This window comes from Budorcas taxicolor, chromosome 19 (assembly GCF_023091745.1).
Source record: "Budorcas taxicolor isolate Tak-1 chromosome 19, Takin1.1, whole genome shotgun sequence".
Classification (NCBI taxonomy): Eukaryota; Metazoa; Chordata; class Mammalia; order Artiodactyla; family Bovidae; genus Budorcas; species Budorcas taxicolor.
In genome coordinates, this window is record NC_068928.1 from 24893750 (window position 1) to 24915323 (window position 21574).

Below are 21574 nucleotides of genomic sequence, written 5' to 3' on the forward strand. Positions count from 1 at the left end.
GGGCTGGGTGGGTGGGGGGAGCTTCTTGTGGGAGGGAAGGGGTGGGGATCTTGGAATGGGGAGCTGTGCAGAGGGATGTTCTAGACTCCCTGTGAGTCACCTCCTGCCTGAGCACATCCCAGCCCTGGGACTGGTCCTCTTCCTCCAGTAATGTTGCCTGGATTGACCGGTAGACCCACGGGATGGGGGGGTGGACAGGCTCCCTCTTCCAGTAAATCAGCTCCCCCTTCCTTCCTCAGAAGGGCTGGGGGCACAGGTCAGGGTAGGGACTGGCCAGGAACTCCCTGCTGTTTTCTGGGTTCCATCCTCCCAAATCCTCCTAGAGGTGCCAGAGCCCAACTCCTACTTGGACCTTCCTCTGGGCCTGGCCTCTGGGAGCCTCAGCTTCCCAGCAGAGGAAAATCCAAGGTCACTGCCCCCACGCCTTGGCCGTGGCAGATCTGCTCTTTCCCTTCCAGTGGGCCCCAGAGAGAGGATCCCTGGATTGGGTGTTGCACCTGACTTCTGACCCCCTCCCTCCAGGTGCTGCTGGGGTAACGAAGGACCCGGACTCCTGCCTAGTCTGGGAGGTGTCCCCCGGCACCCTGGCCCTGCCAGGCTGTCCCGAAGCTTTCCTTGTGACCCACAGCGGGGCTCCCACCAGCTCTGGTCTGGGACTGCTGAGTGGCAGTGGCTCCAAGAAGCTGTGTCCTCAACTAACCTGGAAGGCTGTGTCTGCTGGAGCCATGCCCTGGGACAGGCCACCCCCAGGCCCCGGTCTGGGCCACAGGGGCCCTGGGGTCCTGGAGGAAGACAGCCCCCCATGGGTGTGTGGGGAGAGGCTGGCCTGTCCCCAGCTTATGTGATCCTGGGGCAGTGTCTGCCCTCCCCAGACCCTGGGGCCAGGAGGCTGGACTTTCCCATGCAGCTTGCTGGGCAAGGTGCTGGCTGCAGCTTTGAAGACCCAACAGCCCCTGGACTACACAGAAAGGAGGGGGTCCAGGCCTCAGGGCGGCACTTCTGGCTCCCCAAGGGCTGGGTGGGTGAGGACCTCTGACCTTGAGGACACTGGACTCAATCTGGCAAGAGCTGGGCACCCAAGCTGCTGGAGCTTCCCAGCCTGGCTGGCCACTCTGGAGGACACTGGTCTCTGCCTTGGGCTGGCTGTCAGCTTGGCGGTCTCCCAGGTGGGGGACCGTGCTGACAAGGAGCTGGCGTCCCCGGGAGCGAAGGCCCTGGTGGCAGTGGCACACCACCTGTGCCCCCTGCTTGAGACCTTTGGGGGTTCCCCGTCCCTACAGGGCTCCTCGGATCCACCGAAGCACCCCCACTGTCCATCCCCTGCCTGACCATCCCTACAGATGCCAGGAACTGACTCTTGCCCCCAGGCTGGACCCCTTCCAGGGGCAGCGCCCAGGGGAGTATTCCCAGAATCCGTAGGGCAGGAGCCAGGGCTCTGGCTGCCAGAGGAAACAGCCATCCTCCAAGCTTCCTGTCCCTGGGAAGAGCCTGGTGGAGGCTAAGGTGCATCAGGAGAGGCCAGCACTCGAGTCACCTCCCTGTGCATGTCAGCCACTCAGTTCACACATTTCCATGTGGCCGAGACCCCCACCCCCGCAGCCACACACCAGGGTACAGCTGCCAACTTCACATCAGACCCCCCACGCCCCCACTGACGCTTGTCCCCTCTGCTCCACAGACTCCCTCCCCACCACATCAAGGTGGTTCTGGTCTGGTGGGCCCCGTGGGGCTGGCAGGAGACCCTAAGAGCCAGCCAGCTTAGTGCTCCCTACTCAGTTACTGGTTGGCTTGGCTTCAGGGGTGGGTAAGTTGGTGGAACACCCACTCCCTACCAAGCTCTGGGGTACCCTAGGAGGGGGGCTTAACCAGGGGGTGGGATTCCCCCGAAGACCAGCCTGGCCTCCACCCCCACCCCAGCCTCAGCCCGGGGCCCCAGCAATGTTTTCTTGTTGTGCAAGAACCAGGTCCAAGTGCTGCTTCCTCTTCCTTCCGGAAGCCAAACTGCTCCTTTATTTTTTAGAGCTGCTGATTGTGAATCTCAGAGTCTTAAGAGAGAAGCCAAATATATTCCTCTTGTAAATGAAGAAATAAAGCTATTTAAGTCATGCCCTGGTGGCTCCCGCAGCAAAGCAGCCTGGGGGGTGGGGATGAGGGGCACGAGGTGTGGTCACACTTGTACTCAACCCAGACAGACACCAGAGCCCTGGGCCTGGCCCACAGCATCTGGGAGCCAATTCCCCAGGGTGTTGTGTGCTCGAGAGCAGCAGCAGGGCCCAGCTTAGAGCTGGGGTCTCTCAGGCCATGCCTGCTGCAGCAGACCCACTACCCCCAGCATAGAAGGTAAAACCTTAGACAGTAGCTGGTTTATTAAAATCATGGTGAAAAAAAGTCTCTAGGGTGGTGCAGTGGGTAAAGAATCTGCCTGCAAGGCAGGAGCTGCGGTTCGATCCCTGGGTCTGGAAGATCTCCTGGAGAAGGGAATGACTGCAACCCACTCCAGTATTCTAGCCTGTAAAATCCCATGGATAGAAACAGCCTGGTAGGCTACAGTCCACGGGGTTGCAAGTCAGAACTGAGCACAACAGGGAGACGGGGGTCACTCAGAGCTTTTTGGCCTTCCTCAGCTGCACCTTCTTGGCCCCACTCTGGAGGAGGCTGGGGCTCCTGCTGGCCAAGGACAACCTGGCCTTTTTCCGAGGCAGCGTGGACTGTGGCGACTTGCCTGAAACCCCCTTTTGGGGCAGCTTCTTCTGACGCTTTTTGGCAGCCGGCTCCTCGGGGGATTGGCAAGGCAGAGGAGTGGCTTCGTTCGTCTGGGACAGCTTCTGGCTTTTCTTCTGTGGCTTTGGGGTCTTGGCGGGGGTGCTGGGGCTCACAGCAGGGGGCTCTGGGGTCGGACTCTTGGCAGCAGGTGTCCCATTCACCTGGGACTGTGCTGGGGACTTGGTCTTCTTCATCTTGTTCTTCTTGTTCTTCTTCTTCTTCTTCTTGCCAGCGCTGGGGGGCTGGTCCCCACTGGCGGCTTCAGGCTTGGCCGCGGCCGCCTCCTGCGTGGTGGCCTCAGGCTTACGTTTCTTGCGCTTCTTGGTCTCTGGCAAGAAGCCCTTTTTCTTCCGCTTCATGCTAACGGGGCTCTGCTGTGTGGCCTGAGGGGCCTCCTTGGTATCCTTCTCTGGCTTGGGGCGCCTGGGGGGAAGTGAGCAGAGTAAGGAAACTTGTGGCCAGGGCAAGGGTGACCTGCGCCTCTGTCATCCTCAAGCTGCCTGAAGCTCCCACACTGGGGACAGAGGACATCAGAACATGAGGGTCTTTCCAGCGCCCGCCCTCCCTGAAACGTACTGGACTCCGAGGAACTTCATGGCCTGCCAGTAGAGGTCGTGGAGGCGGCTGGACCCGGCCGAGTGCCCGCCCTGCTGTAGCCTCAGCTGCAGCCTCGGCTGCTGGCTCTGCAGCACGCCCAGGACGGCGGTCAGGTCCACGGTCAGCTTCTGCAGAGGCGGGCAAGGCTGTGGCTGCAGTGGGGACCAGAGGCACGGCCTCTCCCCAGCTCCCGGTCCCCGTCCCTCCCACCCTCACCCACCCCTTTGTGGCCCCTCAGACAGCCCTTCAGCCTGTGCCTCCCTAGCCTCTCTCACCTCGGGGAGAAAATAAGGGCCCCAGGGGCCAAGTCTGTTCTCTCTTCCCAGGGCCCAAAGCCCACCCACCTCAGGGGGCACCACGCAGTGACCTCTGGGTCGCCAAAGGCCCTTTTCTCATCTCTCCGTCCCTGTCACGCACTGAGTGGGGTGTTTTTGAAAGCCACTGGTTTCCAGAACAGCCCCTCTCCTGGCTTTCTGCTATCACTCTGGGTGTGGCTTCTCGGGGTCTGCCTGCCGCTCAGCACCTGCCCCCGCGGCACCTTCCTGGAAGCTAGAGCACTGGGGCTTTGATCAGTGTCTACGCCAAGGACCCCCACACCTTTTCCTCTGGGCCAGACTGGGGGAACCAGAGACTTGCCCACAGCCGCCCCGTGGCCCTCACGCATCTCACACGCCATACCCCCGCTCCGTCTCCGCCAGTCTAGGAGCCTGGGTTCCCACCCAACAGCCGTCTTCCCGCGGTCGCCAGCCCTCCCAGCCCCTTCTCAGCTTTCTCACTGGAGCACGGCAACGGCATACCAGCTCACCCACCCTGGCCAAGCACAGGATATAGCACTGCTGCAGCTGCTGAGTCGCTTCAGTCGCGTCCGACTCTGTGCGGCCCCACAGACAGCAGCCCACCAGGCTCCCCCGTCCCTGGGATTCTCCAGGCAAGAACACTGGAGTGGGTTGCCATTTCCTTCTCCAATGCATGAAAGTGGAAAGTGAAAGTGAAGTCGCTCAGTCATGTCCAACTCTTCGCGACCCCATGGACTGCAGCCCACCAGGCTCCTCTGTCCTTGGGATTTTCCAGGCAGAAGTACTGGAGTGGGTGCCGTTGCCTTCTCCGTATAGCACTAGCCCGCCTCAAATAAATAAAGCCCAGTTTCCTCACCCTGGCATCCAGACCCTTCCCCAGATGGCTTCCCACCTGCCCCCCAGCCTCTGCTCAGACTGTGCTCTGCCCGCCTGGCAACCTCCTGCTGTGCCCAGTGCTCACCTCGTGATGGAAATTCCTGAACAGAGTGTTGAGCAGCTCCAAGGCCGCCAGATCCTTCTGGTGCCCTGACTTGGTCTCAGCCTCGCCCAGCGTCCGCAGGATCTGGGGGAGAAGGCGGCTGGGCTGAGCACTCTGGAGAGCTGCTTGCAGCTTGTCTCCCATGTGAGAGACTAGGGTCCCCAGGGAAGAAACGTCTCCTGGGGGAACCCCAAACCCACCCCGAGGCACAGGGTCCAGCAACCCTCGCCCCTGGGTTCCCGAGGACCACAACTGGCCAGTAGGGGAGGAGAGCCCAGGGCTGTTACCTCGGTGACCTTCCCCAAGGTCTGGCCCAGCAGCTGCTTCCACTCTGGGTCCTTAAAGCACATGCGTAGCTCCCGTGTGGGCAGGGTCTTCTGGAGCAGCAAGCAGGCCTGGGCCTGGGGCGGGGGCAATGTGGTCACCAGGAGCCTTGGCATGCTGGGCGACCCCCACGAGCTCCAGAAGCCTGAAGAGGGGGTGCAGGTGGGGCTGCCGGCTGTGCCCAGCACAGCCCGCCTGGGCTGTCACCACCGAAGCTCTGGGCTCAGCTGTCACCATCGCCCGCTCCCACCCGCTCTTCTTAGTAGTGGGGAGACCTGAGGCCAAGTGGGGTAGCAGGGCTGTCAGCTGGACACGGTTCCTGGCCCCCTACTAACTCAGGCCCCCTCTTCCTACCCTGACCCCCAGGCATACCCGTCAAGCCAGGGCGTGACCTCTGAGGAGCCGGAGGACTCAGGCCATGTGGGAAGTGTCCCCCCCTCTCCACTTACTCTGGGCCTACAGTGGTGGGGTTGGGGGGGACTGGCCAGATTGGAGGGGCAGGCTCACCCCACCCTGTCCCCCAGGGCACCATTCCTGAGTCTCTCAAACAGCCAACAAAGACGTAAGTCAAGCGGGTAATTCACACAAACCTGGGGCTGGGATCTGGGAAGGCCTTACCTGATGGCGGGGCCGCGTGTGGCTTGTCACGTGCTCGACCATGATGGGGAGTAGGTTCTTACAGAGCATCTGTGGAGAAAATGGTGGGCAGTGAGGATGGGGCCCAGCAGGGGCCCGAGGGGGCGGCCTCGCCAGATACTCACCGGGTGCCGGGCGAAGAGGCTGAGGAACATGGGGACCGTGAGGGGGCTGTTGCGCTTGGTCAGGAAGGAGCTCAGCGCTGACGAGTAGATCGGGGTCACAAGGCTCAAGTCCAGGCAGCTGGCAGCCTGCGCCAAAGGAGAAAGCTGCTGTGATGCCGGGGTGGGGGGCGGGCCTGGCACGGGAGCCCAGCCTGGGCTGCCTTCAGACGGTTGAAGGCTGGGTCCCAGGGTAGGTGTGGCCTCGTCTCCCCATCTGTGAAACGGGTAAGCTGGCTGCCCCACTGCCTCCCAGGACGCACTCCTATCTAGCGGAGCTGGGTTTCCAGGCCGAGCCTCCCCGGGCCAGGTCTGCTCACCTCCGGGCCCTGGGGCTGGGAGCTGGCATCTTTGCTGGCTTTCTCCTTCTTCTGGGCCTTGCGGGCGGGCTTGTCCACGGTGCTGCCCCTCAGGACGCGGAGCAGGTAGAGGGAGGCGTTGAAGTGGTAGAGGGCGACAGAGGAGTCAGCCTGCTTGCTGGCCTGCAGCACCAGCTGCTCCAGCCGGGCGTACAGAGTCTCCACGCAGTTGCCCGCCGTGCGGCAATAATGCCGGGAGCGGCACAGGTGATGCCTGCGGGGGGGGGGGCAGAGCTGGTCGCAACATCCCTCCGCCCCAGCAGACCCGAGCCCCACTTCACAGGTGGAAACAGACCCCTAAAGACAGGGGTCTGACTGAGGCTGCGGGGGGAGGCCCAGGGCCACACACAGATCTACCCAGGAAAAGCCAGAGGGAAACTGGCTCCCTGAGTGACACCCCAACACCCCGATGTGGTCCTCAGCCCCATGAGCACCTGTCTCTCAGGGGACAGTGGCTTCGGGCCCTTCGTAAAGCAAAACCAGGGTCTATGTGCTCAGGACACTGTGTGTCTGGGCAGAGAACTAGCTGAGAAAGTGTGACCTGGGCCGGTGAGGTGGGGGCACTGGGGGCACCTCCCCATCTCAAGTTCTTATTAGGCCTTTGTCTCCACACTGCCCCCCCCCACCCCCCTTGCCCAGGAAGCAGGGCTCTAACTGCTATCTATGTCTCCAATGCTGGGCTCCCTGCTCCAGGAGCGCCCACCCCACCTCACCCCACCTCTGCTGTTGCTGCAAAGGGCTCTGTGGCTCCTCAACACTGAGGTCGGCCAGGCCACAAGCTGCTTATGTTCTGACTGTGTCAGACATGCCTTCCTGTTCTGCCTGTGGCCTGTGGGAGGATAAGCGAGCTCCACAGCTCCCAGCACTGCTGACACCTCTCCCAGGAAGCCTTCCCGGTCCCTCAAGACTGGGTTAGGTGTCCCGTCTCCCGCCCACTCGCTGCCACAGCCCTGGCCAATCGGGCACCGAGTCTGCTTTGCCAACTACAGGGGCCCCGAGGGCGTCGGTGGGACTGGGGGCCCTGCGCTAAGCACTGCAGGAACAGATGGGTGAAGGCTCCTGAGTGATGTGGGCCCTGGCTCCCACCCGTCCCTCCGCGAGCCCCCGGCCCGGCTGTCCGGGCCCCCCCTCCCGCCCTCACGTGAAGATGCGCGCCGTCTTGTGCAGCAGGTCCTGCTCCTGCTTGGCGCTGCTGTTGCTGCGCATGCTCCGCCGGATGACGAGCAGCAGCGGCTCGAGCAGCTCCAGGACCAGGGGGTTCTCGGGCTGCTTGGTCACCAGCACCTCGATCAGGTCTAGGACCTGCAGTGGGAAGGGTGAGCTCAGCCCGGCGTGGGGGCGAGGGCAGGGGCAGGGGCGTGGTGAGCGGGAGGGGCGTGGTGAGGGGGAGGGCAGGGCCGGGGCTCACCCGGATCTGGAAGTCCCGCCGCAGTGCCTTCTCCTTCTGCAGCTTGTTCTTCTCGTCCTTCCGGGCCTGGATGCGCAGCTTCTGCTCAGCAAAGAGGCTGGCCAGGCTCTTGTCCAGGGCCATCATGGCCTCGTCCCCTAGCTCCTCGTCGTCGTCATCCTCACTGTCCGCTCCGCCCTGGGGGTTGTGGGCGGGGGGACAGAGGCCTGGTGAGCAGCCCTTCCTCATGCAGAAGGAGCGGAGGGACGGGGGGCCCGGCCCCCACTCACCAGCGCCTTCCCGGCCTGCAGCACCGCCATCAGCTGCTCCCGGAAGCCCTGGTCCACGTCCCGGTCTCGGTCCTCCTCGTCGCTGTCGTCATCGCCCTCCTCCTCACTCTCTGAGCCTTTGCTGCCCTTGCTGTCCTCGCCGTCTGAGCTCTTGTCCTGTGGGTGGGCCGTGTGTCACGCCTCCCCGTGGCCCACCGGGTGTCCGCCTGCCCCCTGCCCTTTGCTGACAAGTACCTCCGCACCCCCCAGCGGCTGCTCCTCAGAGTCGTCTGTCACCACCACGTTGTCGTCCTCGTCCTGGCTCTCCTCCGGGTTCAGCACCTGCGGGGAGTCCCAGGTGGCCGTCGCGTCTGCTGTCCCTGCTCCCTCACCACCCCCTCAGGCCCCGGGACCTTCTCAACTGCCTTCCTTCCCCCTCCCATCCAGTCTTGGCCAAAGGTCCCCAATTCAGGGAGGAAGATGGAGCCTGGGAGAGAAAGCCATTCCCTCCAGTGTCCTTGAGAGACCTGACCCCGAGTCAGGGGTGCACACACAGCAGGAGACTCTGAAGGAGGCCCCCATCCCCCAACCATGCAGGTCACAGCAAGGACACAGCAGCCCTGGGCTCGGAGAGCCCCATCCTGGGACCCACGTCCCCAGAGGCCCCCACTTACATCCAGGATGAGCTGCAGGGCACGTAGGGTCAGATGGGAGCAGATGTGGCCGAACACGCTGCGGGCTACCTGGCGCATCAGGTGGCTGGGCTGGGCCAAGAGGGAGAGCAGGATCTCCACCAGCACCTCCACCCACGGCGGCTCCTGGGGGTCTGCAAGCAGGGAAGGGGTGAGCCTGGGCAGGGGGCCAGTGACCCATGCTGTTTGCCCATCACCCCCCACCAGGGACGACGACCCACTGGTGGCCTTGGAGCAGTTCTGAGCACCCCATGCTGGGTCCTACTGTCTGCCTATCACCCACCCCCCGCCCCAGGGACGACAACCCACTGGTGGCCTTGGAACGGGTCCGGCGGGTCTTCTCCCCCAGGCTCTTCTTGATGCAGGTCTGAATGTCGCCCAGGAGGTCACAGCTTTCTGCGGGGGACTGTGTGGGACAGGACAGAAATCAGAGGCCAGGACCCATGCTCAGCCTTTGCTCAGCTGGGAGAGGGAGTGACCAAGGGGGCGGAGCTGGTATCAAGGCTCAAAAGACTCCAGACTGTCCTGGCCAGTCCCCCTCACAATCTAGAGCAGAGGGCTACAGCCAGACCCCAGGAGCTGATGACCTAACATCCAGACACACAGTTTATGAGCCTCACAGAAGATGAAGCCCAACCTCCCCACCGATGCCCAGGCTGGATCAGGATCACAGGGCACCAACAGGTCCCAGACTCCTGATCTGCAGTTCTAGATTCTGCCATGACACCTGGCTTGACATTGTTACAAAAAGAACTGGAAATGACCGATTTCAACAAATTTAAAATTTAATTTCAACTAACTTAAGTCTATCTTGGGCTTCCTTTGTGGCTCAGCTGGTAAAGAATCTGCCTGCAATGTGGGAGACCTGGGTTTGATCTCTGGGTTGGAAAGCCCTGGAGAAGGGAAAGGCTACCCACTCCAGGATTCTGGCCTGGAGAATTCCATGGACTATATAGTCCATGGGATCACAAAGAGTCGAACACAACTGAACAACTTTCACAGTCCTTTCAAGTCTATTTTGCTGAAGGATAAGACCAGAGTCCAGCTACTAGCCAGTGAGTTGAAATTAACCTGTTTGACCACTGGTACCAAAAAGGCAGACTTCCCCTCCTTAATGCTGCAGGGCAGCTTCAATGTTTGGGGTGGGGGCGGTGGAAGGAAGGCCAGAACAGGAGCTCAAAAGCCTCGGGCATCTTTGCCTCTAGCGTCCTGGCTGTGGCTGGGTAGCTTTCATCCATGTCAAGCTCAGAGGTCCAGGGTCTGGGCAGCCCCTATTGGATGTCCAGGGCCAAGGACTGGAAGGGGCATGGTGACCAACTGTTCCCCACACTGCTTGTCCATGAGCTGGGCTGAGTGCCCAAGGCCTGGAAGCAAAAACCTCAGCCGAGAGGCCAGAAGGGAGTCCTGTCTCCTGAGGCTACTGAAGACCTGGAGCAACCCACAAGAGCCTTGTACAACTTGAGGGGAAAACCTCCAGAGACCTGGGTTCACAGTCAGAAGAAACCACAAGGGTCAAAAGCGCTGTTGGCAGTACGCTCCGCACACGGCCAAAATTTCTTTGTGGAAAGAAGAGAAAAGGAGACGGAGTGGGTTTTAGAGAACCGGTTATGAGAAGAGGTACCCATGACATGAGAAATATAGTTGATAGGACACAGGACGCCATGGGAGGGCGGTGCCGGAAAAACACCCACTACCCTCAACTCACCACTCTAGATTCCAAATGTGCAAGAGCTAAACAGAAGAATCGCGGCTCCACTCCGAACGGACCACAGACAGACAGAAGAAGTGTCCCCATGGTCGACGGGTCTGCCCAGAGCCAGGCCCCGCCCTCCTCGACATCCACCACCCCTGGCCAGTAAGGTAGTTTGGGGAGGTCCTATGAGATAGCAAGTCAGAGCCCCATGTTTGAATCCCAGCCAAAAGCTGTGTGGCCTGGGGTAAGTTACTTGACCTCTGTGAGTCTATTATCCCACCTGTCAGAAATGTGCCTGCCTCCAATCTGTGGGTAATACCAACAAGGGACACTGCTCAGAAAGCTCAGGATAGAGCATGTGTGTTAGCTGCTCAGTTGTGTCTGACTTTGCAACCCCATGGACTGTAGCCTGCCAAACTCCTCTGTCCATGGAATTCTCCAGGCAAGAATACTGGAGTGGGTTGGCATTTCCTTCTCCAGGGGATCTTCCTGACCCAGGGATTGAACCCGGATCTTTCACACTGAAGGCAGATTCTTTACTGTCTGAGCCACCAGGGAAGCCCAGGGTAGAGCTGGTGTCCAGTAAGTGGATGGAGTGGTTCTTCCCTTGGGCTGTACTCGCAACCAAGAGCAGTCAGCCTAGGAAACCTGTCACGTTCAGCTCCACAGAGCTGTTCCTGGCCCCCGCAGACCCTAGGTCTGTAGCCCCCTCCACTTCAGGCCGCCGTACCTTGAAGAGGTGGATGCCCACCAAGAGTAGCAGGTGCTGGAAGGCAGTGGCCTTGGCCTCTGAAGAGAGAGCGTCCAGTTCCTTCAGCGTCTTCAGCATCCTGGGTGAGATGAGCATGCTCTCAGGCCACCACAGCCAGCGTCAGACCCCAGGGGATCCCACCCATGCAGCCAGCGTCAGACCCCAGGGGATCCCACCCATGTGTCCAGTGTCAGACCCCGGGAGGTTCTACCCACGGGCGGCAACCACACCCTCTCACCGGTCCCAGGCTTGGCGCTGCTGCGTGGTGAAGGCTGTCAGTGGAGCCACATTGCGGCTGTGATTCAGCAGTATGTCTGCGAACTGCACCAAGTGGTAGGTCCAGGGCCGCCCGTCTGCCGTCTGCTCCGGCGCCAGCCTGAACTGCGTGCTGAGGGTCTGAAGCAGACTGGTGGTGGTGGGGTAGGTGGGGGCGGTCAGGGTCACGGGCTGGGCTGGTAGACACGGCCACCCTACTCCATCCCCAGGCTTTGAGCCCCTGGAACTCACCGGGCCTCAGATGAAGAGCTGGAGAGAGTGGCGCCCACCCTGCCCGAGGCCACCTCCCCGCCTACTCGCCCACCCTCAGGCCTCTCCCGGGCTTCCCGGTGCCCACCTGAAGAAGGCACTGCACACCACCTCCCGGGTCCGGCCATCCAAGGCGAGGGTGAAGTGCTGCTCGGACTCAGGGATCTGTGACGTGGGCTTCTTTGTCTCGAAGAACGAGTGGAAGAAGCAAAACCTGGGGAGGGTGGGAGGGTACCCGTGTTCCCTCAGTCAGTGCCACCATCCTCACCAGCCACTCTTGGGTGGCCTCACCGAGGGCCTGGTCCCAGGAGGCGATGACGCCAGAGGGGACGTTTCCCAGGCCTGGACCCCCAGCAGAACAGAGCCCAGCCTGAACCGGGAGAGGACCAGCATCCCTCCCTTGGAACCAAAGACGCGAAGCTGCGTGGCCTCGGCCAGGTCACCGCCGCTCCTGCCCCGCTCAGGGCCGCCGTGAGGGTGAGTAGCAGTGGCAGTGTCGTCATTAAGGACCCCCGACATCGTCGACACACAAAGGCAGTGGGGGGAATGCTGAGCCAGCCTGAACCTTGGAGCTCCCCCCTGCCATACCCAGACTCCCTGGGGAATTTCCCCCAATCTCCTCCTGCCCAAGGGGCAAGGATGACTTGACCCTCAGGCTTTTGGCTCCAGGAGGGACCCAAAGCAGGTCAGACATGAGGCCGCTGCATCCGTGGGAAGTCAGGGTTCAGGCACATCTCGGGACCATACCTGGCCACCTCCTCGATCAGCGCCTCCTCCTTCTCCACGTGCAGGTTGTCCACGATGCTGACCAGGCGAAGGATGATCCACTTCCGCAGCCGGAACACAGCTCGCTCGGGCCTGTGGGCAGGAGACAAGTCCCGGAAACTGCTTAGAAGTGGTGAAATGGGTGTCTCCCATCCTTGAGACAGGAAAATCAACCAAGGCTCCCTGACGCCCTGATCCTCAGCACAGGGCCACGTGTGAGGAAACTGAGGCCTTTAAGAGCAAAGGTGTGGCTCCTCTCTGGCCCAAGGAACCAAGGTATTTGGGAGGGAGGGTCCAGGCCTTTGGGCCCCACAGGCCCACTCACCCATGGAACGAAGCATCTTGGGTTTTCTTCTGGTTGTAGGTGCTGAAGTCCACCAAGGAGTCCAGGTCAGGCTGGAGGAACATGTCCCGCAGCCAGGCCACGTAGCCCTTGAGGGCGGTGGGACTCAGGAACTGCACGACCCGCCAGAAGGTGGGCACCACAGGGAGGCCCTGGTTGGTGATGGACGTGAAGGCCACTACCAGGGCCAGCTGCCGCTCGGGGTCGTCCTTGCAGCCTTCCAGGAAGGCCCCCACGTACTCGTTCATCTCCGGGGCAAACTTGAACTGCTTCGGGAGCTGCGAGAGTCGGGCACAGCGCTGCGGTCATCAGCCAGGAGGGGTCCAACACACCCCCAGCCTCTTCCACAACAGGTTCCCTGGGGCCTAGGAAGTCCCCTCCCTTGTACCCAGCTGGGTCGCTCAGGTGCCCCCACGTTTAGTCTTTGGGACAACTTTCGTCCTGGCACCTCTAATTGTTTTGCAGATGAAGGAAAATGAAGCATAAGAAAGCCTGGAAGCAACTTCCGAGGATCACAGGACTAAAAGTGGTGGAGCTGGGACTCGGCCCCTGTCCGTCTGGTCCCCCAGCCCGTGGAGCTCTTAACCCCTGCGCTGAACTCTGAGCCTGTCCTTCACTCGGAAGAGGAGAATGGCAGCTCTCCAAAGCTGGCGGTAAAGATGGAATGAGCTAGAAGCAAACCCAGCAGCACTTCCTGCACACCAGGCACTACTTTAAGCGCCTGTGGATATTAGCCTGATTATCCTCACAACGACTCTAAGGAAGGTCCTGCTCCTCGGCTCATGGGCAAGCAGGGGCAGGCACAGAGAAGGGAAGCGACCTGCGGGAGGTCACACAGCTAGCGGCAGCAGAGTCAGGACGGGAACCCAGCAGTCTGGTCCCAGGTTCCCTGCTCTTAACCACTACTCGAGTCCCCTGTCGAGCACTTAGCTTAGTGTGCGGCATGTGGACAGTACTCAAAATAGCATCGGTGGGTAGCATTCCTGTAACACCAGCTGGGGGTGGAGGGAGGTCTGGACAGATTGCTGGCTGTACAAGCCTGGGCTGAGCAGCCTGGGGGCAGAAGGGCTGACCCTGCCACTCTCAGTTCGTAGGGGAAGATGCAGGGGTGGGGGTCGGCTCTCAGGCAGCTCCCTCTACCCAGAGGTGGGCGACACCCAGGTCCCCAGCCCCTCCTCCCAGGGGCAGCTGTGTTTGCCCATCCTAGGCAGGACCACTGACACCAAGAACCACCCTCTTTTCCGGAAGCTGGCTGATCCCTTCCCTCCTCTGGGGAGGAAGCCCAGTCACCTGGCCCTTTCCAGCAGGGTTGGGCCGCAGGGGCGGCGCTCACCTTAGCGGTGACCATGTGCTCCCCGTAATGTCGGATCAGGTCCCCTTGCATCACCAGCTGCAGCTGCTCCTTGGACAGCAGGGGCAGGGCTGCGCCCAGCAGGCGGAAGCACAGGTAGCTGAGGGGGTGCACGACAGGGCCTGGTCAGAGCCCTCGGTCCCCTGAGCCACCCCTGCTCATCAAATAGGGAGAGGTCAAGCGCCCACGCACCTGGCCGGCCAGAACTGCTTCTTCAGGAGCCCCTGCTCCACAACCTCCTTCCAGAACCGTGGGAACTTGTCCTCCTGGAGCGCCAGGCGGAGCAGGTCCAGAGCCACGGTGGGCAGCTTGCGTTCCTTCTTCACAGAGTTGGCCACCGTCTTTAGCACAGTCACCAGCCTGCAGAGGTTGGGGGTGGGTGGGGGTGAAGAAGACTCAGGGGGCAGTCCCCAGCAAACAAAGGCCAGGCGCCTGGGGCCACATGGACCCCCAACCTCGGGTCATGGTGCAAACCTGTGGATGGAGGGCCCACCTGCCCACCTCCCTCACACCTGGGGATGTTCTCGTCCGAGAACAGGTTGACCGGTCCCATCAGCTTCTCCAGCTTCTCGGGCACCTTCTGCTGGGCCAAGAGGAAGAGCTCCAGGTGCTCAGGGGAGCCGAGAACTGAATTCATGTCAGGCTTGAGGACTTTGGGCAGGATCTCCTGCAGCGCGGTATCCGGGACCTGGCGATGGGGGAGACAGGTTGGGGGTGCGGAGGGCGCCCTCACAGCATCCTTTGTCTCTCCTGCTGTGAGCTGAGCTTTCTGGGCCCCATTCTACCTCCCAGGCTCCCCCAAGGCCCCGGCACACCAACAGCCTGAGACGGGACAGTCACAATCCACCTTGTCAGGCAACAGAATCACCAGAGAGGGTTTCTTAAAAAGCGCAAATTCCCAAATCCTTGGAAACTGGGTTTAAATAAGCACCCCACTGATGCTAACTAGCCTAGGACCACCCTTTTAATTATTCCTCTTTTGGGTTTTGCAGGACTAGCCTTTTTTTTTTTTTTTTTTTACAAGGAGTCCCCAGTGAAGATCTGGGACTTGAATTCAGGTCCTTCCAGCTCTGTGGCCAGGGTTATGCAGAAAGCCTTGGCCTGGGATGTGCCAGTCCCTGGCTTTTTCACCATAGCAAGGATTCTAGGTACTAGCCCACCTCCACTTCCCAAGTAGGGCAGTGGGGACCCCAGCTCTGCCCAAAACAACAATGGCAAACATGTTTAACCCACTGGGCACATGTCAGGCGCTGTTCTACAAATGCATGGTCCAATATGGAAGCCACTGGTCACATGTGGACACTGAGCATGTAAAATGTGCTAATCTGAACAGAGATATGCCGGTGAGTATAAAATACACTGGATTTTGGAGACTTACCACGATAAAGAATGTAAAAAACCTCCATAGATTTTCTGATACTGACTGCACATGAAAATACTTTAGATATTAAACTAAACCATGTTATTAAAGCACATCCCTTTTCCTTCTTACTTTTTAAGGGAAGTTACTACAAAACATCATGTTCCACACTTATGCTTCCGTGGGACGGTACTGCATTTCCATGCATTAACCTGTGTCTTCTCCGTGCTCTTCTATGACGGGTGGCGTTAGTTACCCAAGGCTCCACAGCTGGTGAGCCCATACCTGAGAGAGGATGTCCACCAGGGCCTTCTGGGGCTGTTCCTGAAGGTGGTTGTAATGCTGGCCCAGGGCCTGTAGCAGCTTCACTGACTTCATCAGTGCTTCTGAGTCCTGGTGGTCCCAGAGGCAGAGAGGGTATGAGTGGGGCGTGCCACTCTCCCCCACCACTCCAAGCCAGTCCATATACCCCCAGAACCCTCAAAGCTCTTACCTTCACTAGCCTGCCTGACTGAAAGAGGGCTAGCACCCCAAACAGGTTTCCAAAGAGGGCAGGTCTCATCATCCCCTAGAAAAGGATTCCAGGCACCCGTGAGAAGGACCCAAGCATTTCCCACCCTGGGGACTGCTGATATCCCTGGGGCTGCTAACTCTCACCTTCTTAACCTTCTGCAGGTCATGTCTCTCCTGTATTTGCTGCAGGATGCTGCCCAAAGGGATGTCTTCGAAAGACTGTAACAGCTGCCAGGAGGAAGAGAGGGGCTCAGGGGGAGTGGCCCTGCCACATCCCAACAGACATTAATCTCTTCCTACTTCTCCTTCAACTTCTGCCCTTGGGAGCAGGCCTTGGGCCCCTGCTCCCGCCCCAAGGATGCCTCTGAAGCTGCCTACCTGCCTCTGAGCAGTGCTGATGATGGAACATAGCTGTGAATGGAGCTGACCCCTCTCTCCCTGTCCCATGCGTAGCTGGGGTGCTTTGGCCACTAGACTGTGTTTCCCAAACACGCTGTCCCAACAGCCAGCTCTGAGCTCTCCCTAGACTGGTCTTCAAGGACTGGGTCTCTAGAGGCCTTCCATTTGTCCAAGCTCCTTAGATATGGCTTATAATTAGCTGTGTGCCCCTTGGGAGAAGAGGGTCCTAAACCCTGCAGAGGTAAGAGAACTCATCCCAGAGCTTACCACCCCCAGTACATGTACCTCGGAGGCTGGTCAACCCAGGTACCCAAAAGTAGCCTCAACCTCCCTCTCTCCGCCTTCCTGGGCTTCTCTGCACAAAGGCCTTGCTTACACAATTTTCTCCACATCCACGTGGGCACACCTCCCATTGGCTCGCCTGAGATGCTACCCCTACTTGTCAGTTCTCACGTCCCTTGCAGCTGGGACATCTGCTCTGCTCACTCACTCCCCCACCTGACCAGCACAGGTGGACCCCTTCCAGGGGCCACCACCTCACCTGTGCCAGGGCCAAACTGTAGCAGGGCCGGGCTGCTTCTCGTCCACCCCCGAGCCCAGTGATTAGGCGCTTCAGGGCGTACTTCATCTCGGAAGATCCCTAAGGAACCAAGCACATCCCCAGGTGGACCAGTGAGAAGGGTCGTCTGGCACCTGCCCATGCCCGCTCCTCGGCGCGCGCTCACTTGGGGCGTCCAGGTTCGCGACCCCGTGACCCCAAGCTCGCCGCTACTAGCCAGGATCTCTGGCGCTCCTGCCCCAGACCCCGCCACCATACCTTCGGCTTTGCGCGCAGATATTCCAGCAGCTTCTCTGTAGCCTCAAGCCGCGTCTCCTGCTGCGGCTTCGCAATGTCCCAGAAGAAGTCCAAAAACTCGCGGCTGTGCTTGAGCAGGCCATGACGGTCGGCAGGCCGGGCGCCGCTCTTCTGGGCCTCTCCCGGAGCCAGAGGCTCAGTGACTTCCACACTCGCCGGCTCCGCCATGCTCGTCGAACACGTGGGCTCGGAAGACAGCCTCTTCCAGGTCAGGTCGGGGCGCATGCGCAATGAATTGGGTCGGCTGGGGGCGGAGCCGGCTGGCACCGGGGCGGGGCGGACGGGGAGGTGTGGCTCTTCCTCTCTGGGCGCTCAGGAGTTCGGAGTTCATTCCGATTGCGATAGGAAATCATCGGAGGGTTTTATGCAGGCACAAGCCTTGGTCCTGTTTAACTGCCCCGACGCCCCCCGCCTTGTCAGATTTTATTTTCCAGACCAGGGATGGGTCAGGGATGGAACCTCGGCCCTCCGCAGGGAGAGAGCCGAGTCCTAACCACGGTACCTCTAGTGAAGTGAAGTGTTAGCGACCCCATGGACTGTAGCTCGCCAGGCTCCTCTGTCCACGGGATTATCCAGGCAAGAATAATACTCGAGTGGGTTGCCATTTCCTTCTCCAGGGGATCTTCCCGACCAGGGGACTGAACATCGCGGGCAGATGCTTTACCGACTGAACCATCAGGGAAGCCCCAGGGAATCCCCCCATTTACACATTTAATAGATTATTCTGCTGCCGTGTGGAGGATGAATTGAAGGAGAGCAGAGGTAGAAGCAGGAATACCAGCTGGATTGAACCAAGTGCTGAGAAAATTCCAGCTAATCTGGAACAGGTGGGAGGTGACAGAAGCGAGAGGGATGCTAGGCTTGCTGCTGCTGCTGCTAAGTCACTTCAGTCGTGTCCGACTCTGTGCAACCCCATAGATGGCAGCCCACCAGGCTCCCTCGTCCCTGGGATTCTCCAGGCAAGAACACTGGAGTGGGTTGCCATTTCCTTCTCCAATGCCTGAAAGTGAAAAGTGAAAGTGAAATCGCTCAGTCGTGTCTGACCCTTAGCGACCCCATGGACTGCAGCCTACCAGGCTCCTCCGTCCATGGGATTTTCCAGGCAAGAGTACTGGAGTGGGTTGCCATTGCCTTCTCCGATGCTAGGCTTGGGGCTAACATAAGCGGTAGACTGTGGTACCGTTTGGGCTGGGGGGGAAGAATTCTTTGTCCGGGAGTTGGGGGGTGAGCAGCGAGAGGGAGGTGGCGGCACTGAGTTCTAGTAAGTCAGAGATACATTCATTTTACAGTGTGGGGCAGGAGTGCTAATGGCCACCCTTTTCTTGGTTTGAGAACTAACCTGTGGAGGATTGTAGTTCAGAGAGAACCCAGCCCTCTTGGAGGTGGGGAGGTGAGGGCCAACCCGGCCTTGAAACCGCACATCCAGCTCCAGCCCCCTTTGTTCCCCTTGGGACACCTCCTCCTCACCATCTCAAACCCCTTCCTTGCTCTATCAGTTTCAGAAAGTGAGAACTGGTTTACCTTGTATGTGTGCTGCCCCAAGAGGCAGGGGAGTAGAGCAGGGAGGAGCAGAAAGACACTAGCCTGGCTCTGCATCCCTGGGTGGCAGTCTTCTGTGTTCCCTGTGGCCGGAGCCCAGACGCCTCAAAGGCTGATGTGAAATTAACCAAGAAGCGAGAGTAGCACATTGCATCCAGGAGACTTGATCTTTATTTTGTTTCCAGCCTGGTTGAGGGAGATCAGTGGAGTGTGGCCTGGAGGGGAGCACGGAGGTTCCAGCATGCCCCCAGGATCTGCCTGCTCTGCCCAGAGCCTCGGCAGGGGTATGGCTTTCTTCCATCTGTGCTTCCCAGAGCTGGATCTGAACTCAAGGCTGTCCCCAGGTTCCTGGTGTTCTTTCCTCATTATCCTCAGATTCTTTAGCTAAAGAAAGAGCCGAACTCAAGTCCAGACAACAGATCAGGCCAGAAGTGAGCCAGCGTTGGGCACATAATGGACGCACGCTCTTTATGCACACCATTGCTGCTGGGCTCTCTGCCCCTGCCTCCATGGGGCAGACCCCTGAGACCCCCTACTCCTGTCCACCCTTGCCAGACACTGCCCCACCTTAAAACCCCTGGAAGGGGCAGCAGCCACTGGGGACACTGGAGACATGGGCGTGCTCTGTGTGGGCTGCCACCTGGAGCAGGGTCCCCTGGCCACAAGCTCTGGGGCTCTCTGTTGGTCCTTGCTGGTCTGGGGTTTGGGGCCTGGCCAGGTGGCTGAGCAGAGCATGAGTCATGACTGTGGCAGCTGCAGGGGTCCCTGAAGCCACCAGCCCCAACACGTCGACCTCTGTGTCATCTGAGATGCCACGAAAGATGAGGGGATAGGCCCAGGTGCCAGCTGCAGACTCAGCCACCAGGTTGCTGAGTAGAACCCCGGTGCTTGGGGACAGGTGTCCAGAGCCAAAGGAGCTGTTGAGCGAGGAGGTGAGAAGGAGGATGGAGCCGCCGCTGTCCACGGTGGCCAGGACACTGCTCCTGGGGGCTGCAGCAGCTTGCAGGAGTGCTGGGCAGGGTGCAGGGCTGGGCCCTGCGGACTGTAGAGATGCTTCCAGCAGCTCCAGCAGTTCTGGGCCAGCTGAGGGGCTGGGGGTGGTGAACAGGATGCCCTGGGGCACAGGTAGCTGCAGGGCTGGCTCCAAGGTGGGCCTGGGCCCGACTGAGGGGCCCTCCAACCCCAGGTCTTCGGCCAGCAGACTCAGCAGGGCATCCCCGGAGAGGTCTGGGGTGGGGGCCAGTGAGGCCTTGTGGAGCACAGCTGCCAGCTTGGTGTTGGTGACTCGGGTCCCGGGGCCCAGGGGTGTCCCGTTAGCATGGCAAAGGAGTGGACAGAGGCCCTTGGTGTCCTGGGCTGCCAGGGCGCTGGCCAGGGATGTGTCCACCAGAAAGCCCTTTTGAGCCAGTGAGATGGGGCCCATCAGCAGGTGTGGCCAGGGCAGGCGGCCGAAGTGAGAGTGCAGCGTGTGCAGGGCGGGCAGAGCCGAGGGCAGCCCCAGGCCGGGGGCCAGGGTCTGGGCTGGGCCCGATGTCAAGGCAGTGGAGTTGCCCGAGGAGCTATTGTGGAAGAGGCCCCAGTACATGGCACCTGGGAGGAGACAAGGGGGTCACACAGGGGTCAGGGGCACTCGGTAGTCCCAGGTGAAGGGTCAATGACTTAGCCTGGGGTTAGTGGTTACTGACCAGGCCTGGAGACGGGGATCAATAACCAGGCCTGGGGTCAAGATCACACTGATCTGGGATCAAAGGTCACAGCCTAGGGGTGCGGCTATGCCCAAGTCCTAGGTCCTGCTCACCAGCCAGCCCTGAGGTCAGGGCTGCTGACTGCCCGAGTTCCAGGTCACTGCTGAGGCCCAGGGTTGGGGTCGCTGTCTGGGGTTGTGGGTTACTGACCTAGCCCTGTGGCGTGAGGATGGACCACTGCCAGACACAAGGCTGCTCCAACTCCAGCATCTACGATGTTGCCCCCGGCAACAAACAGCTCTCGACCCAGGCGGGAGCACTCAGCTGCAGTGAGAGAGGGGACTGTCTTGAGGTGGGGAGCTGGGGCCAGTAACCCTGCCCCCTTCTCCCCCTGAGCTACTCCTAGCACTGACCTGCTGGGCTGATGATGGCACCGTGGTGGTACATGCCAGGCCTGTGGGAGTGCCCGCTGGCTGGAGGGGCCCCAGAGCCCAAGGCTCCTGGAGAGGCACCACTGCTGCAGAGCTGCCTCACGGCCAGGGAGAAGCCAACGGCCAGCAACAGCAGGGCAGCCACCAGTTGGGCCCAGGCCCCGGGCAGATGGCCAGCCGTGTTCCTGCAGAGAGCGATGTCCTAAGCCAGGGCCAGGCAGGAGGACATCCACGAACCCCTGGAGAACCCAGGGACTAATTCCCAAAAGGTTTGGTCATGCTTGCAGGAGGAGGAGAAGTTTGCCAAGGAGAAAGGGTCTCCTGGCAGAAGACACAGTCTTGTGAATGGAGACGTGGAGATGGGGAGGAGCTTGGGGAGGGTCTCTGGAGAAGAGGGGGTTGCACAGGTAGGGTCCAGCCAGTCCGGAGGGATGCCTGAGCGGGGCTTGGCAGGCTCCAGGAGCTGGGCCCGGCCAGGTGTAGCCAGAACCAACCTGCCCAGCAGGTGCCTCCTGCACCAGGGGGTGGGGGCTGGGAGCCTTTGGCAGAGTAGCTGGCGGGGCTGACTTAGTACAAATGTCCCTTCGGTCGCACAGACCTTGGATTGACTGGCACTGGCCAGGCCTGGGGCTGAAGCTGGGGGCGGGGGGGTCCCTGCCTTCAACCAGAAGGTTCCTGGGGCTGGCCCTCCTTAGAGGATCCGGAGGGAGGGACTTGCCAGCCTCAGGCCTGAGTCACTGGGTGCCCAGACCCCTCCCTGACTCACCCAGAGGAGCCGTGGGGCCTGGAGGCATCTGGAATGAGCTGCTCCGAAATCTCCTCCTCTTCCTCCTCGGACTCCAAGCTCGGCTCCCAGACCTGCAGCTTCTGGTAGAGCACAGGCCCTGCTTCGGGTTCCAT

General features: G+C 60.4%; 3 protein-coding genes across 3 annotated transcripts in view; 1 reads left to right on the top strand and 2 right to left on the bottom strand.

The window, feature by feature from the left end:
- Nucleotides 1-2098, top strand: part of SPNS2 (SPNS lysolipid transporter 2, sphingosine-1-phosphate) — a 37009-nt gene extending 34911 nt beyond the window's left edge. Inside the window, exon 13 of the mRNA XM_052657084.1 lies at nucleotides 523-2098. The gene's annotated coding sequence lies outside the window, so the exon portion shown is untranslated. The remainder of the gene's footprint in view (nucleotides 1-522) is intronic.
- Nucleotides 1972-17244, bottom strand: MYBBP1A (MYB binding protein 1a). The gene is made up of 26 exons (XM_052657083.1): nucleotides 16981-17244; nucleotides 16705-16803; nucleotides 15909-15992; nucleotides 15745-15819; nucleotides 15537-15644; nucleotides 14404-14579; nucleotides 14084-14251; nucleotides 13874-13991; nucleotides 12523-12818; nucleotides 12180-12290; nucleotides 11521-11646; nucleotides 11146-11313; nucleotides 10887-10986; nucleotides 8773-8869; nucleotides 8446-8597; nucleotides 8027-8113; nucleotides 7793-7948; nucleotides 7524-7700; nucleotides 7257-7417; nucleotides 6077-6329; nucleotides 5721-5846; nucleotides 5578-5646; nucleotides 4923-5036; nucleotides 4618-4719; nucleotides 3340-3488; nucleotides 1972-3186 (listed from the first exon to the last, which is right to left on the bottom strand). Exons 1-26 carry the CDS (start codon nucleotides 17242-17244, stop codon nucleotides 2601-2603), a joined length of 4122 nt encoding a protein of 1373 aa, XP_052513043.1. The 3' UTR covers nucleotides 1972-2600.
- A 1882-nt stretch (nucleotides 17245-19126) lies between these two features.
- On the bottom strand, nucleotides 19127-21574 carry GGT6 (gamma-glutamyltransferase 6). Its single transcript, XM_052658699.1, has 4 exons — nucleotides 21441-21574; nucleotides 20657-20859; nucleotides 20454-20567; nucleotides 19127-20148 (listed from the first exon to the last, which is right to left on the bottom strand). The coding sequence occupies exons 1-4, from the start codon at nucleotides 21572-21574 to the stop codon at nucleotides 19127-19129; spliced, it is 1473 nt and encodes a 490-aa protein (XP_052514659.1).